The sequence below is a fragment of the Paroedura picta genome, chromosome 6 (genome assembly GCF_049243985.1).
Source record: "Paroedura picta isolate Pp20150507F chromosome 6, Ppicta_v3.0, whole genome shotgun sequence".
Lineage (NCBI taxonomy): Eukaryota > Metazoa > Chordata > Lepidosauria > Squamata > Gekkonidae > Paroedura > Paroedura picta.
In genome coordinates this window covers 67,492,170-67,507,488 of record NC_135374.1, presented here as the reverse complement: position 1 = coordinate 67,507,488, position 15,319 = coordinate 67,492,170, and the positions used below count along the sequence as shown (strand labels likewise).

The 15,319-nt window shown below is 42.2% G+C and overlaps 1 protein-coding gene across 5 annotated transcripts in view; it reads left to right on the top strand.

Annotated features, from left to right (window-relative positions):
* SYTL5 (synaptotagmin like 5) overlaps positions 1 to 15,319 on the top strand; it is a 107,923-nt gene that overhangs the window by 58,643 nt on the left and 33,961 nt on the right. For all 5 annotated transcript variants that reach the window (XM_077342919.1, XM_077342918.1, XM_077342920.1 and 2 more), the window contains exons 4-6: positions 1,805 to 1,920; positions 3,588 to 3,693; positions 5,810 to 5,917. In XM_077342919.1, coding sequence (XP_077199034.1) covers positions 1,805 to 1,920; positions 3,588 to 3,693; positions 5,810 to 5,917 — 330 coding nt within the window. The remainder of the gene's footprint in view (positions 1 to 1,804; positions 1,921 to 3,587; positions 3,694 to 5,809; positions 5,918 to 15,319) is intronic.

Genomic DNA, 15,319 nt, shown 5'->3' with positions numbered 1-15,319 from the left:
AAATGGTTACCTCTGGGTCTTTGTCACTACTTATGTGATCAAAATGATTTACAAGACCTAGAACTGTTAATTATCATTAAAGGACAGAATTCTGTACACTTGGGACATCAATGTGAACTGAGGCCGTCTGCAGTTATTTTAAAAGTGTTTTTGTCTCAGTATCAGCTGAAATTGATACAGCCTCAATAAGTCCATAAACAGAGTCAACAGGAATCTGTTACCGTTCTCTTCAGGCATCAGTTTCCCTGTTTGAGTGCTTTCCCCATTACCCACATAACATCCCTTGGATAGAGGGTGGCCAGTTATCCATTTCATCTTCTATGAAACAGGGCAGGCCTTGCACAGGCCTGCTCAGTGTGGAAGTAACCGTTTCAAATTAATGTCACTGCAGGAGTTACTAGCTGATCCACTGTGCTAAATCTTAGTGCATCATTAGTTTTGCAGCAGACACCCACTAAGACTTGTTGCTGGTGATAAATATCAATCTGCCTGGGGTTTCGTATAATTAAGTAACTGAAAGGAACAAATTTCTTGAGTTCCCATGCTGCAGGACTATGGGCTCAAAACTGAGAACAATGGGTTCTAGTGCACAATGATCTTTGAAAGTCTGTATCGTGAAAGAGGAATATGTTGTATCTTATTCTGTTTTCTCGCAGTGGGCTTTATTTATACTTAATGTTAGCTTCATAACAGTGTTATTCAGTGCTTTTGAAGCCCTATATAGCTTGAGGCCAGCATACATTAAGGAACTGCCTTTTTCCATATAAACCTACCCATTCTCTCTAGTAATCTTCAAAGACTCTGCTTCATGTAACCCCCACCATCTGAGTTTAGACAGGAGAAAAAACAAGAAAAGACTTTACTGGATCTTCTTTGGCCTTCTTTCCACATCTGTCTTCCTCTGCCTTTGTGTTCTAGCAGTGAGGAAAGACTTTTGTTCCATTTAGTATACCCCAAATAACTGTTATTTGCTTTCCTCCCTGTGGTGCTATGTGTATTGGTGTTTGTATTTTTATTTAATTAATTGTTTAAATATACCCTAGCATTTTAAATGCTTCTTTTAATGTCTTGATGTTTTAATGATGAAATGTTTTAATGCCTTGATGCTCTTCATATTGGAGATCCTATTTGGGTGGAAAGGTGACCTAGACATGCTTTTAAATAAATGAATACATTCAGCAAATGTCACACTGCATATTAGTTGTTAGACAGTGGCTGTTTCCTCTTAATGATACAGAAGGAGTTAAATCTGAAAAAAAAGCTGGAAATATGGAAGAGGCTGTTTTTGCACTGTCCAGATTTTAACTTGGGATTTCCAGGTGAATTTTATAAATAAACTAGAGGCCAAGCCCATTGCATTCAGGAATACAACAGGCACTAGATTAGAGGGGTGGAGTGAAAGAACTCTCCCTCCCCCCAGGGCCTGGAAAGGCTGCAGGCAACTGTTAGGGAACTCACCAGCAGGGGCAGCTCTCACGCGGCAGGGATCTGCAGCCTCCAAGCCTCAGAGGGAAGTGGGAGGAGGAGGAGGTGGTCAGGGGTTGGGGATGGAAGGTGGTTGGCTGGCCTTTGGGCAGACAGGGAAGCCGATTGGAGGAGGAGGCACTCAGGGGCAGGACAGCTGCCCTAAGTGGGTGTTAACCGCTGAGTGGCACTTAAGCTATGAGACACACCTCCTCCAAGCCATTTCCATAAATATATTATGTGGAACAGATATTTATTTATTAATGAAACACAGACTGGCCATGAGTTAATATTGCATAGAACAGATTGCAACATTTTTAATTTTTCTGCTTTTATACAGGCAGCTTCGGATAGTAACTGGTGAATGGTTTTTTGAAGAGAGAGCCAAGCGCTTCAAACAGTCCAACCTCCTTGGTTCCGATGTCATCAGACGGTCTATCTTACGCAAAGGCCCTGGTAAAAATTAAAAATAGAAAAAGGGGGATGTTGCCCTAAGTCTGTATGTCTGATCTGTATTGCTGTCCTAATTGTTGGCTTTAATTTTACTACTGCATGTTAAACTAGCCTATGTCAAATGTTTTCCAACAAAATTTAAATTAGTATGCCTTAACTTTTATATGGCAATCTGAATGAAATTCCATCCAATGATCTTGTCAGCAGTTCTTTCAAACTACCTACTGGGTTAATTTGCTGAGACTTTAAAAATGTTTCCATCAATTGCAATCCTATGCTTTTGATTTTTTAATGCTATTTTATATCTTTTGTTCTTTATTTTATGCTTTTTTCCTAAGCATCTGTCCTAAAGTTGAATTTAGTGTAACACATGAGCCTTGGCATCAGATTATAGACACAGGTCACAGTTGCAGTGTTAGAATAAATTTATTTGATTTTTGGTGACTAATACAAAAAAATAAATTCAAATGTCTAACTAAAGTATGAACCACAGAGCACAGATGTTTATGCAAACTTGCTTCATTTAAGAATAGGATGAATTTGACGGTCTGTGCAACTACAGGCTAAATACTGAAATGAACCAATATGTTGTCACTTCTATCTTATGATATCATTGCTGCTGGCCACTGTACAATGTATATAAAATAAAGGTAAAGGTAAAGGTATCCCCTGTGCAAGCACTGAGTCATGTCTGACCCTTGGGGTGACGCCCTCTAGCGTTTTCATGGCAGACTCAATCCGGGGTGGCTTGCCAGTACCTTCCCCAGTCATTACCGTTTACCCCCCAGCAAGCTGGGTACTCATTTTACCGACCTCAGAAGGATGGAAGGCTGAGTCAACCTTGAGCCGGCTGCTGGGATTGAACTCCCAGCCTCATGGGCAGACAGCTTCAGACAGCATTTCTGCTGCTTACCACTCTGCACCACAAGAGGCTTGCTCATACATAGGGGAACCATTGCTTGGTCATGGATTGCATGCTGTAGAAAATTCCAGGTTCATTTCCCCACACCTCTCTTTAAAAAGTTTGCTGGTTACGGAATTTGAGGTTTCTTTACCCTGGAGAGCTGATGTCAGTCAGTATTTGGTTATATGCATCAGTGGTCTAGCAGAATATAAGGAAGCAGCTTAAAATACACATGTGGCATAAGCTTTGCCACAGCATGATTTGCCAGCAGGTCCCAGAGATTGCAGTAGTGGGGTTGTCACTTTCCACATGATGAGGCTGATCACGCAGCTATTACACAAAACCTCCATCGCTGGGAAGTGGCATTTAAAGTCATGCACTGGCAGGGGCTCATGGGAATTGTAGTCCATAGACACCTGGAGAGCCACAGTTTGGTCACCCAAATACTGATACACCCAATAATGGTCCCTGCCTATACAAATAAATGGTGTGCTGCCATTGGATTCAGAACACTTGGCTTCAAGTGATTAGAGCAAAGTTTGATTCTAGGTATAATCTTTCATCTGCATCCACACTATAAGTACATGAAAGCTTATACCCAGAATCAAACTTTGTCGGTCTTAAAAGCTGTCACCGGACTCAAAGTTTGTTCTATTGCTTCAGACCAACATGGCTATCCACCTGAATCTATTTTCAAATCTCTAATTAGTTATGGACTATTTTTAAAATCCATTTTTATTTTTTAAAGCATTTCTTTTGTTTTAAGATTCTTCCTCTGACCTGGCAGCAGGAGGTAGACCCAAAAATCAACCACAGGCTGCCATAGAGGATACATCAGCTCAAGACATGCCTGCTTCCTGGCAGAAAATAGGGTAAGCAAACATTTACAATCTGAATACTGTTTTACTTTTGTTTGACTCCATTCCATTATTTGAATCTAAACTTCCAAGATGAGAAGCATCTAAAAAGCAGATTTTACTTTGAAAAGATCCAGAGTATCTTTTCCTCCATTGTTTTCAACTATAAATTGCTGCATTTAGAAATGAAATGTTTCTTCTGTATTTGAGTTTCAGACTCTGTATGACTGTTTATGCACTGGGAACTTCACTGCCCCAGTTCTCGTGCAGGAGTAAAAATCGGGGGCAGATGAAGAACACCGGGCCAAATGCTCCCCCATATGGGTTCAGGAAGAGGTCGGGCAACCTTCCACGACTAAAACTCCAGCCTGCAGACCGGCTTGAAACCTCCAGTGCATAAACAGTCTATGGCAAGTAAACTAATGAAACTGGATGCTTCTTTCTATGATTCATTAACAACAGTGACAATAAACTACTGCAGGACCGTCCTTCCTTAATATCTGACAGAAAAATGGACAGTAGTAGTTACAGGAGATAAAGGTCAAAATCCTAATGATGTGTGGTTGTTTCTTTGCAAAATGAAAAGTTTTATTGCATGTAAAAAGGCCAGAACAGTCAATGCTGTCTGACTGACTTACTATAATTCAAGTAGAAAAAGAAGAGAAAAAGTTTCTGTCTTCAGGGATGTCTAGAGGTGAATAAGAGCAAACTGGTAACCAATCAAGAGTGCAAGTATGGTTCTGTTCACAAATAATCTGAAATGATTTCTGTGCTGTCACTTCCTGTGACAGTGGCCTGGTAATGTCACATCCAGTGGGAGTGTCTGGGACAGTGATGTCACTTCTGGTGACATGTGACTTCTGAGAGTATGACATTTCCTTTCTCCATAGAGTCTTCCTTTCCATTACTGCCAACAAGATTGGACTATACCATACTGCCATCCCTTCCTATAGCAATTTAGCAGTCATCAATTTCTTAAAAGTCCAGAGATACCACTCTAGTAATACTGGTAATAATGGCAGACATGAGGGGCAGAGGCAAAGAAAGAGAAGGGATAACTGCAACGTGGATGTTCTGTTGTCACAACAGGAGTTCCTTTGCAGAGCATTACTAAGTGGAAGCAGCTGTAGTCCTCATGGGAACTTGTAAAACGGAGCTCTTCCACCAGGTCTTTGGTTGAGGTCAGTATGGACAAGGTCATCTATATGGCCCCCCTTCCAGGAAGTGATGGTTGCTAATAACATCTGCATCCTCCTCTCTCCCACTGCTCCTTAAGATGTTGGAATAACTGAGATTTAAGGCATTGTTTTTTCCGCCATGTATCTTTTTTTGTGGTTGGTTAATTTGTGTGTCTTTTTATTCTGGGATTTTAATTGGGGATTTTTACCCAGTTGTTGTAACCTGCCACGAGCCATCAGGGAGTGGCAGGGAATTAATTAGAAGAAGAAGAGTTGGTTCTTATATGTCGCTTTTCTCTACCCGAAGGAGGCTCAAAGCGGCTTACAGTCGCCTTCCCTTTCCTCTCCCCACAACAGACACCCTGTGAGGTGGGTGAGGCTGAGAGAGCCCTGATATCACTGCTTGGTCAGAACAGTTTTATCAGTGCTGTGGTGAGCCCAAGGTCACCCAGCTGGTTGCATGTGGGGAAGTGCAGAATCGAACCTGGCATGCCAGATTAGAAGTCCGCACTCCTAACCACTACACCAATCTGTCTCTAATAGTAGTAGAGAAAATAAATTAGTGACAGCCTGACTCTCACAACGTATGTGGAACCTTGGTTCCTTCCCTGCCCTCTCACTCTCTCTGTCTCTCTCTTTCTCTCTCTCTCTCTCTCACACACACACACTCTTTCTCCCCATTCTACGCTGCCCTTGCACAGTTTACTACTCGCTTCCCTGACCTACTCCCTAGTCCCTCCCCCCTCATCAATAGTCATGTTAGCTGCCACATTTAAAGCCATCATTTTTTTCATTTTGTTTAAAATCTATTAAAATGTTCAAGGTCAAGAGTTCTAAAAAAAAATCAGTAGTATGTACATAGGTATCATGAACCTGATAAATGGCCATAAATAAAATAGCTATAGATTTAATGTTTTGATTTATCTCCCTTTTCTTTAAATCTCTGTCTGAAGGAGGGCCTTCAGAGCAGTAACCAAAGGGGAACTTGTAAATCTGAAGGCAGAAGATGGAAAAAGCATCAGCTCTAATGCAGATATCCAAAGTATACATAGTGCTGACAGGTAAGAGAACAGATATTGCTTGTTTATTATGGATTTTGCTTTCCTCAGATTGCTTCAGAGCCTTAAGCAAATACTGCCTTCCCTCAACATGGCTTTATGTTGAAGTTATTCTGGTTTCAAGTACTTGGATATCTTGTGATAACAATGTAAAATAAGAAATATCATGACTCAAGCTTGCATGACTCAGATCCACTCTGCAGAAACCTAGATATTTGATTTATTGCAATGTTTGCTGTGTAGGGTTGCCCTTGAACTTTACTGAGAAACTTCTATATGGGCAGTTTAATGTCTCCTCAATGATGATACTTTTAAAAATCAGATAATGACTGAGTTGTCAGAATGAATATCTTAATATGAATCAAGGAACACTTAGGACTCGTACTATTTAATGGGATGCGTGTAATGCTTTTGTTAGAGTGAGAATCATTGTACATGCTTCTCATAAGAGGAAGCTTAAAGAAATGAAATGAAAAATTTTGAACAATAGGTTGAAATAGGTTTTAATCCAGCTTGCTATATCTCCTACTCCAGATTTTTTATCAGGAACTGCAAAAGGTTAAATTTTAACTAAATAGAGTACTTTCAATGAAAATATACTACCACTATTTTAATTCATTTGTGCCAATCATATTGAGAAAGTGGTGAGAAATCAAGTAAAATTCTAACATATCCATTTAAAACATAGAAGGATAAGAATGGTATTCCTTTTATCAAAGACGAGAAGAATATAATCCACACTGTCTCTAGTGAAATACATTTACAGTTTTATAAGTATTATTATGAACTGTATATGAATGAACAAATATTTTATTTCTATACAATTCAAAAAAATAAAGTACATTAAGTAAAATCAGATACAAAAAACAATTACAATTTAATACAATTAAAAACGTTATCCCCACTGAGAGCCAGTTTAGTGTAGTGATTAGCAGGGCGGACTTCTAATCTGGCATGCCGGGTTCGATTCTGCACTTCCCCCACATGCAGACAGCTGGGTGACCTTGGGCTCGCCACGGCACTGATAAAGCTGTTCTGGCTGAGCAGTGATATCAGGGCTCTCTCAGCCTCACCCACCTCACAGGGTGTGTATTGTGGGGAGAGGAAAGGGAAGGCGACTGTAAGCCGCTTTGAGCCTCCTTCGGGTAGAGAAAAGCGGCATATAAGAACCAACTCTTCTTCTTCTATAATAAAGGGAAAGAATTTACTGAAAAAGATTTGAAATTACTCCGTGTCCCAGTTGATCCAGGCTATGTCTGTAAACTATATGGAGGGGTATATATCTGAGAGAGGCAAAAGTAGCCTGTCAGTTTCTGCCTAAAATCATTAAGTGACAGGCATGGTAGAAGTTCTCTGATGAGAATGTGAGGCTACTTCATCATGGCAAGCAATAGCCATACAGATTCAGGTAAGCTGTGAAAAGTAGAGTTCTTCATCTCTAGCTTTTCTCAGTCCTTCTCTCTGAATCAATGTGACATTCAGCAAAGGTTTTAATTCTCCCTGGAACTTTTCCTCAACACATTCTTCTATCCTTGTTTGTAAAGTAACTCCAGTTTCTTCTCTGTTGTGGCAGCCATGGCATTCCTGAATTGATCTTTAATTATCAGTTCTTCATTTGATGCTTTTATTTATTATATTTATATACCACCCTCCCCGAGGGCTCAGGGCGGTTTACATAATAACACAAAAACAGTACATGGAACAGTCTTATAAAACATTTGGGTAATGGTGCAATAATAACTGATAATTGTAAACATATAACATTATAATTGTATAACCAATAAACAATACAACGTTGCAACATACAAACAGGTCCAGAGTGTATAGGTAGTGTTCTGAGGGGGGCGGGAAGCAGGGGCCCTTTGGTCGCTGTTGGTTATATATATATCTGGTCTCAACCGAATGCCTGGCGGAAGAGCTCCTCCTTGCAGGCCCTGCGGTTCTGTTTAAGCTCCTTCAGGGCCCTGATCTTCTCCAGGAGCTCATTCCACCAGGTGGGGGCCAGAACAGAGAATGCTCTGGCCCTGGTTGAGACCAGGCGGACTTCTTTAGGGCCAGGGACCTTTAGCTGGTTGGTAGCAGTGGAGCACAGGGCTCTTTTGGGGGCGTAGGCAGGGAGGCGATCCCTCAGGTACACTGGGCCCTGACCGCGTATAGCCTTGAAGGTAATTACCAGGACCTTTAGTCTGATCCGGAATTCAACTGGCAACCACTGCAGTTGATGGAGAATGGGTTTCTCTTTGAAACCAAAGGGATTATTTATTAATCTTTTATTTTATTCTGTATGACTAATTTCATAATTGTGAAATTAAAAGCATTGGTGAACATTTATTTTGGCTGCACATCGGAAGAACAGTAAGTAATGCTTATTTCCTCTGAGAAAGAAGAACAGATAATTATTAAGCAGAAAAGATGAAATGGATTTACAACAATAAAGAGGGAAGGACAACATTTCAAGGGATGGTAAAGCCTGAGTAGTAGTTGTTTAATCCACATTGGGGAAGCTAGTACTACAATTGTATTTTAAGTACATTTCTCACTACCCCCCCAGCAAAATTAAGTTTAAAAAATAGGGAGGAAACATTGGAATGCAGCAGATTGGCAGCATTGCTTAAATGCTCCATAAAAGCAAGTGAATGAATTGTAGCTTCAAATGGTTGGGGTGGGAGCAATGCTGCTGCAGGCACAGAAAAGGCATGGTTTTGCTTTTTCCATTTCAGTTGTCTTTCTTCTGGTAGGAGAACTAAAAAATCAGACAATAGTGTTAGGAATGGGGCAATCTTGTTGCCTAGCAATAGTGCTCCATGCATTGGAAAACAGATTTGATAGTCATCATTAATGTTTCCTCTTGTAATGCATAGTTTCTGAAACACATAAAAGGCTTTTAGACCTAAGAGATGATTTTGAACTTTTTTGAGCTTAAAATAGAAACTTGTAAACAAGGGGAGGAAAGAAATATGAAGTTTTTCTAGTTTTGCGAGAAAATAATTTCTGTGAGATGTCAGTATTATTGATTGATGCTAGGAGTATAGTTAGGGATGTGGTCTCACCCTGCCTGGCTTTCCTTTGTGTGGTGCCTGGCCCTTGTAGTTCTAGTTACAGTTGTAGAATTTGAACTCCTGGTGTGTGTCTACTAGTGAAGGAGAGCATATCTCCAGTGGGTGAAAATAAGTGAGGGGAAAACAAACAGTGTAGTGGTTGGTGTCTGCTACTGACCGCCTGACCAACGAGAGGATGTGGATGCTGAACTTTGTGAGCAGCTTGGGAAAATATCCAAGTGGCAGGACCTTGTCATCATGGGTGACTTCAATTTCCCAGATGTGTGCTGGGAAACAAACTCTGCGAAGCGTCCTCAGTCATGCAAGTTTCTGACCTGCCTGGCTGACAATTTCATTTATCAAATGGTAGATGAACCCACAAGAGGTTCAGCCATACTGGACTTAATACTGACCAACAGGCAAGAGTTGGTGGATGAGGTGAAGGAGGTGGGGACCCTAGGGGTGACCATGTCCTCATAGATTTCCTTTTGAGATGGGGGGGGGGACAAGGAACCTTGTAGCCAGACGCGGACGTTGGATTTTCGTAGGGCAAACTTTAATAAAATCAGAGACATGATGAGTGTCACACCATGGATGAGAATGCTGAAAGGGAAGGGAGCATGTGAAGGGTGGGCGCTACTCAAACAAGAGTTATTGCATGCTCAATCCATGACTATCCCAGAAAGATGAAAACACTGCAGGAGCTCCAAGAATCCTATTTGGATGAACAGAGAAATGCAAGAGGAACTAAGAAAGAAAAGGGAAATGTTCAGGAAATGGAGGGAAGAACAGAGCTCTAAAGAAGGGTACCTACAGGTTACTAGGCACTGTAGATCAATCATCAGAAAGGCCAAAGCTGAGAGTGAGCTAAGATTGGCCAGGGAAGCCCATAGTAACAAGAAAAGATTTTTCAGTTATGTGAGGAGCAAACGTAAAGTAAAGGAGGCAATACGCCCACTGTTTGGTGCAGATGGACAAACTCTAACGGAGGATGCAGAGAAAGCAGAAAGGCTCAGCGCCTATTTTACACCTGTTATTTTCCCACAGGTCAAAGGGTTTAAGCACATCTAGAGATGGCAGTAGCCATGGGATAGTGTCTGGGTGGCAGGTTGACATGGACAGAGAGGTTGTCGAGAGGCATTTAGCTGCAATGGATGAGTTCAAATCCCCTGGGCCGGATGAAATGCACCCGAGAGTGCTCACAGAACTTTCCAGAGAACTTGCAGAACTTGCTCGGTGCTCAGTCCAGTACTTTTTAACATATTTATTAATGATCTAGATGAGGGGGTGGAGGGACTACTCATCAGTTTTGCAGATGACACCAAATTGGGAGGACTGGCAAATATCCAGAAGACAGAGACAGAGTTCAACGAGATCTGAACACAATGGAAAAATGGGCAAATGAGAACAAGATGCAATTTATTAAAGATAAGTATAAAGTTCTGCATCTGGGTCAGAAAAATGAAAAGCATGCCTACTGGATGGGAGATATGCTTCTAGGTAACACTGTGTTTGAACGAGACCTTGGGGTACTTGTGGATTGTAAACGAAACATGAGCAGGCAGTGTGATGCAGCGATAAAAAAGGCAAATGCCATTTTGGGCTGTATCAACAGGGGCATAACATCAAAATCACAAGATGTCATAGTCCCATTGTATACGGCACTGGTCAGACCACACCTGGAGTACTGTGTGCAGTTCTGGAGGCCTCACTTCAAGAAGGACGTAGATACAATTGAAAGGGTACAGAGGAAAGCGACGAGGATGATCTGGGGCCAAGGGACCAAGCCCTATGAAGATAGGTTGAGGGACTTGGGGATGTTCAGCCTGGAGAAAAGGAGGTTGAGAGGGGACATGATAGCCCTCTTTAAGTATTTGAAAGGTTGTCACTTGGAGGAGGGCAGGATGCTGTTTCTGCTGGCTGCAGAGGAGAGGACACGCAGTAATGGGTTTAAATTACAAATACAATGACATAGGCTAGATATCAGGAAAAAAATTTTCACAGTCAGAGTAGTTCAGCAGTGGAATAGGCTGCCTAAGGAGGTGGTGAGGCTCCCCCCTCACTGGCAGTCTTCAAGCAAAGGTTGGATACACAGGGGCTTTCCGCACCGGGATCCTTGTAGCAAATTGTTTGCTGAACGAAAAATCGCCATTTAAAATAGTGCAATTCGTCATTATGCATACCTGACTTTGTAGTGGAATCCAGTTGCGTTTCTATCGTTTCCCACAAGCTTCCGGTCTCAGCAAAAATCGCTAGAAAGGAAGCGCTATTGCCGAGCTCGTCCCGCCCCTGGCCGTCAAGCAGCCAATGGGCAGCCGTTAGCATGCTCCCAAACAGCCCCTTTCCCTTTAAGAAAGGTTTAAAAAAAAAAAACACACACACACCCATTGCAACGAATATGTGTTGATTCGTTGCAACGGAGAGACCCATCAGCTGGCAGGTGTGTTTGAGCTGTCGTTTCATCGTTGCCACGCTCCCCCCAAGTGAACCCCCCCCCCCCTCACGGGCCCGATTTTCGGCCGAAAACAGTGTAAAAAATAAAGGGAAAATACATCAGCAAACGGCCTTCTCTGTTGTTTGTGCTTAGTGACTAAACAGCTCTGGGGAGGGACTGAAGCCGGGGAAGCCTCTAAACAGGCTTGCTGGTGGGTTGAACTTCGCTCACTCGGAGAAAAAAAAATGGCGATCGCTTCGCCAGAAGATCAGAGGAGAGAGCCAGGGGGAGGGACTTTGTAGAAACCACAACAATGGTAACGCACAGAACTTTCCCGCTAGTGTTGCAGATTGGTTGCAGGAGTGTAGCGCTTTCCGGAGGGTGAATCCACTTTGGGGGATTTCCCTGAAAGCGCTACAAGGAAGCGCTTTTTGCGGATCGGTTTCAGGTGTGTGGCAGATTGTCAACGACGTTGTGCATAATGGCAAATCAGTAGCGTTTTCAATTGGCAACCATTGTGCGATTTTGAAGGCGTGCGAAAAGCCCCACACTTTTCTTGGATGCTTTAGGATGCTTTGGACTGATCCTGCGTTGAGCAAGGGGTTGGACTAGATGGCTTGTATGGCCCTTCCAACTCTATGATTCTGTGATTCCGTGTTCATATTTGGAGTCCAAAAGCAGAGTTCATGTAAGAGTTCTCAGAATTTATTGAGAATATCCTATAACTACTCTGAGGTGTCAATTGTTCCTTGTTACTGCCAAGATCTTTTGCTTAGGAGATCTTGGCTTTGTCTAACAATTCTGTAGATTCTGTTTAATAAAGTTCTTCCTTGTACTCTCAACTGCCAGTTGGATCTTGGATGTGCCTTTATCACGGACTCTACTGGCTGGGCTCAGCCTGAATCCTGACATTTGGGCAGTGATATACCCATCAAGGAGCCTCTTGTGGTGCAGGGTGGTAAGGCAGCAGAAATGCTGTTTGAAGCTGTCTGCCCATGAGGCTGGGAGTTCAATCCCAGCAGCCAGCTCAAGGTTGACTCAGCCTTCCATCCTTCCGAGGTTGGTAAAATGAGTACCCAGCTTGCTGGTGGGTAAACGGTAATGACTGGGGAAGGCACTGGCAAACCACCCCGTATTGAGTCTGCCATGAAAACGCTAGAGGGCATCACCCCAAGGGTCAGACATGACCTGGTGCTTGCACAGGGGATACCGTTACCGTTACCATTATACCCATCAAGCTCCTGCTTGTATACTCCTCTCTCTATATTCATGGGTGTGACCTGATATAGCTACATGTCTTAGCTTAGGTCCTGTTCACACATTACAAAAATGGGTTCTATACTTCTATGCCACCCAGGTACACAAGAGTCCAATTCAGACTGGAAACACAGAGAGGACGGGGGACACACAGCTCACAGATAGCTTTTCTGATGTGTATTCCAGCTGGCATTCCTTGATTGGCTGAAATGTTAGTTTAAGTTCCTTTTTCCATTGCAATTATCAGCATGGAGAAGATAGGGCAGTTATTTGAGGTGTTTTAATTTACATCACCTATTTCGCATGCATATTATATAGTTTCAGAAGAAGAAGAAGGAGGTATCTCAAAGCAGCTCACAGTCACCTTCCATTCCTCTCCCTCCCTCTATGAGGTAGGTGGAGGTGAGAGAGCCCGGGCAGGACTGCTCAGTCAGAACAGCACTATTAAGGCTGTGACGAGCCCAAGGTCACCCAGCTGGCTGCATGTGGGGGAGCAGGGAATCAAACCCAACTCACTAGATTAGAAGCTGCCACTCTTAACCACTACACCATGCTGGCTCAGAGCCTTAATGAGCATAATTCTATTTTTCCTTTGCCCAGTCCGATTCCTTTTTTGCTCCTTGCACAAGTGGAGTCTTGCCATTATAGGGGTTCCTTTGGTTGCATTGATGCCCAGTACTGAGGGGCAAAAAGACTTCTATTTCACTTAGTGGGTATGTCAGGGTTTTCATAATTGCATTTGATAACTGGATGTGGGGGTTCCTGAAGAGGAATGAGAATTTTTCAAGTAAACTTTAATCAGAGCTACCAGCATTTTAGGAAAGATTTCTTCATTTCCATAAAGAAGGCTTGTTCACTGGCAGAGAATCAGATTGTGTTACAAAAGGATCAACCAAGCAAAGATGTAATTCAGATGTCCTTTTTAGTATGAATGGAACTGCCACTACTCCAAAAGAAATTGCTTAGACAAGGAAGTGATATGCTTTTAGTAAAATTGTCCATTAAGTTTATTTTAAGGATCTGTCTGTTGTCCTTATATTATATTTCTTGACAAATGAGAATCAAATACTGCTATGCCAAATTTTGAAGATTTACTGCCAGATTTTGAAAAGTTGGCTTTTTCAAATCTTTAACAATTTATTTTAGTGAATGGGCATCACAGACAAAATGCTATATGTTGAAATGTCACGAGAAATCAGATATTAGAACGCAAATCTGGCCACAAATCATCAGCTTGAGCTAAGCTCAGCAGATTGGAACATTGGGGAAAAGGTAAACAGATGGAGGACTGAACAGCCCTGTGAGACCTCAGATGTTTTGGGAAGTGCTAATTGGTCCTCAAAGATTCCACAACCAATCTCACTATGATCATGCCACTGCATATGACATATATGCCATAGTGTTGCATAACAGGGCATGTCATGGAAATTGTGTGCATCAGCTGTAACTGATGTATGTAAGAATAGAACCCAAACATTGTTTGTTTGTTTAGAGAATTTCTATGCTATCTTTCTGGGGAAACATCAAATTGAAAACAAAGCAACACTGAATAAAATGACTGCAGCCTTGGATTTACATTATTCAAAGGCCTTTGGAACAGACCTGTACAGATGGGCCTGTGCAAAGTGTCTAGAAAGAAGAACATCACAGGGAGAATACAACAGTTGAGGAGTGGCTAGTGAGAAGGCTCTTGCTACATGCATCTGTGCACGTGTGCATTCCTGTAAGCCCCTCAGATTATTTTAGTGTTTGGGCAAGAAGGCTGGATGGTTGATGGCTTTACATTTCTTACACTCTAGAATTTATGTCAAGGTTTAAATAATTGGATCTGCACTCTGTATATGCTCAGAGTGTGCAAAGTACCTTTTACAGGTTAATGAATACATAAAGCAGTGTGAACAGGACAGCCCAAGAGCTATCCATCTTGGAAAGGAAAGACTAAAGGACAGAAAAATCACACCTAAGCTACAGAACTTGGGATAAAATAGTATAATATAAATCTTCCTTTGGGAACAGGTAAAGACAGAGGGGGCAGAGTGTAACTCCTGAACATGATGAAGAAGCATCCATTTGGTCTGTTTAACCATTTCACCTTCTTATTGGGAATTCCATGGAAAGGGTAGACTTAACAAGAAATTTCTAATCAAGAGGGAAGGAGAATCCCTACCATAAAACCAGGGTAATTGTATGTTTCTTAATGTTTGCAGCTCCAAGAATAAATAGGCTGTCCTAATTTTGCTGTGAATATGAAAGCTAAGGTCAGAGGACAGTGGTTATGTTGCTTGGGAGGGGAAATTCTTGCATAATCTGCTATGTATCAAATCCATGTGTTTATTTCTTTATTTCCTGTGAAATTCCTGTCTGTGGTAGCATCTGCAGCTCTGAACAGCAGCCCAGATGGCTGCTGAAGGAGGACCCAGGTGGCAAGACTCCAGGGAGTGAAGGGGTTGGTTGCCAGTGCTGCTGGGGTATCCTTTGCTCGACACAGGAGCAAAGTAAATGTACCCAGCCTTCTCCACATCAGAGCACGGAGGAAGCCTTGCTCTCTCTCTCTCTCTTTTTTTTGCTATCCCCCCCCCCCTTTGGAAACAGTGGAGTATGGGAGCACCACCTTTGGAGAGGAGGCATAACTTGGATACCATAAATCCAATCCTCACCAAACTTGGGGGGCAGGTA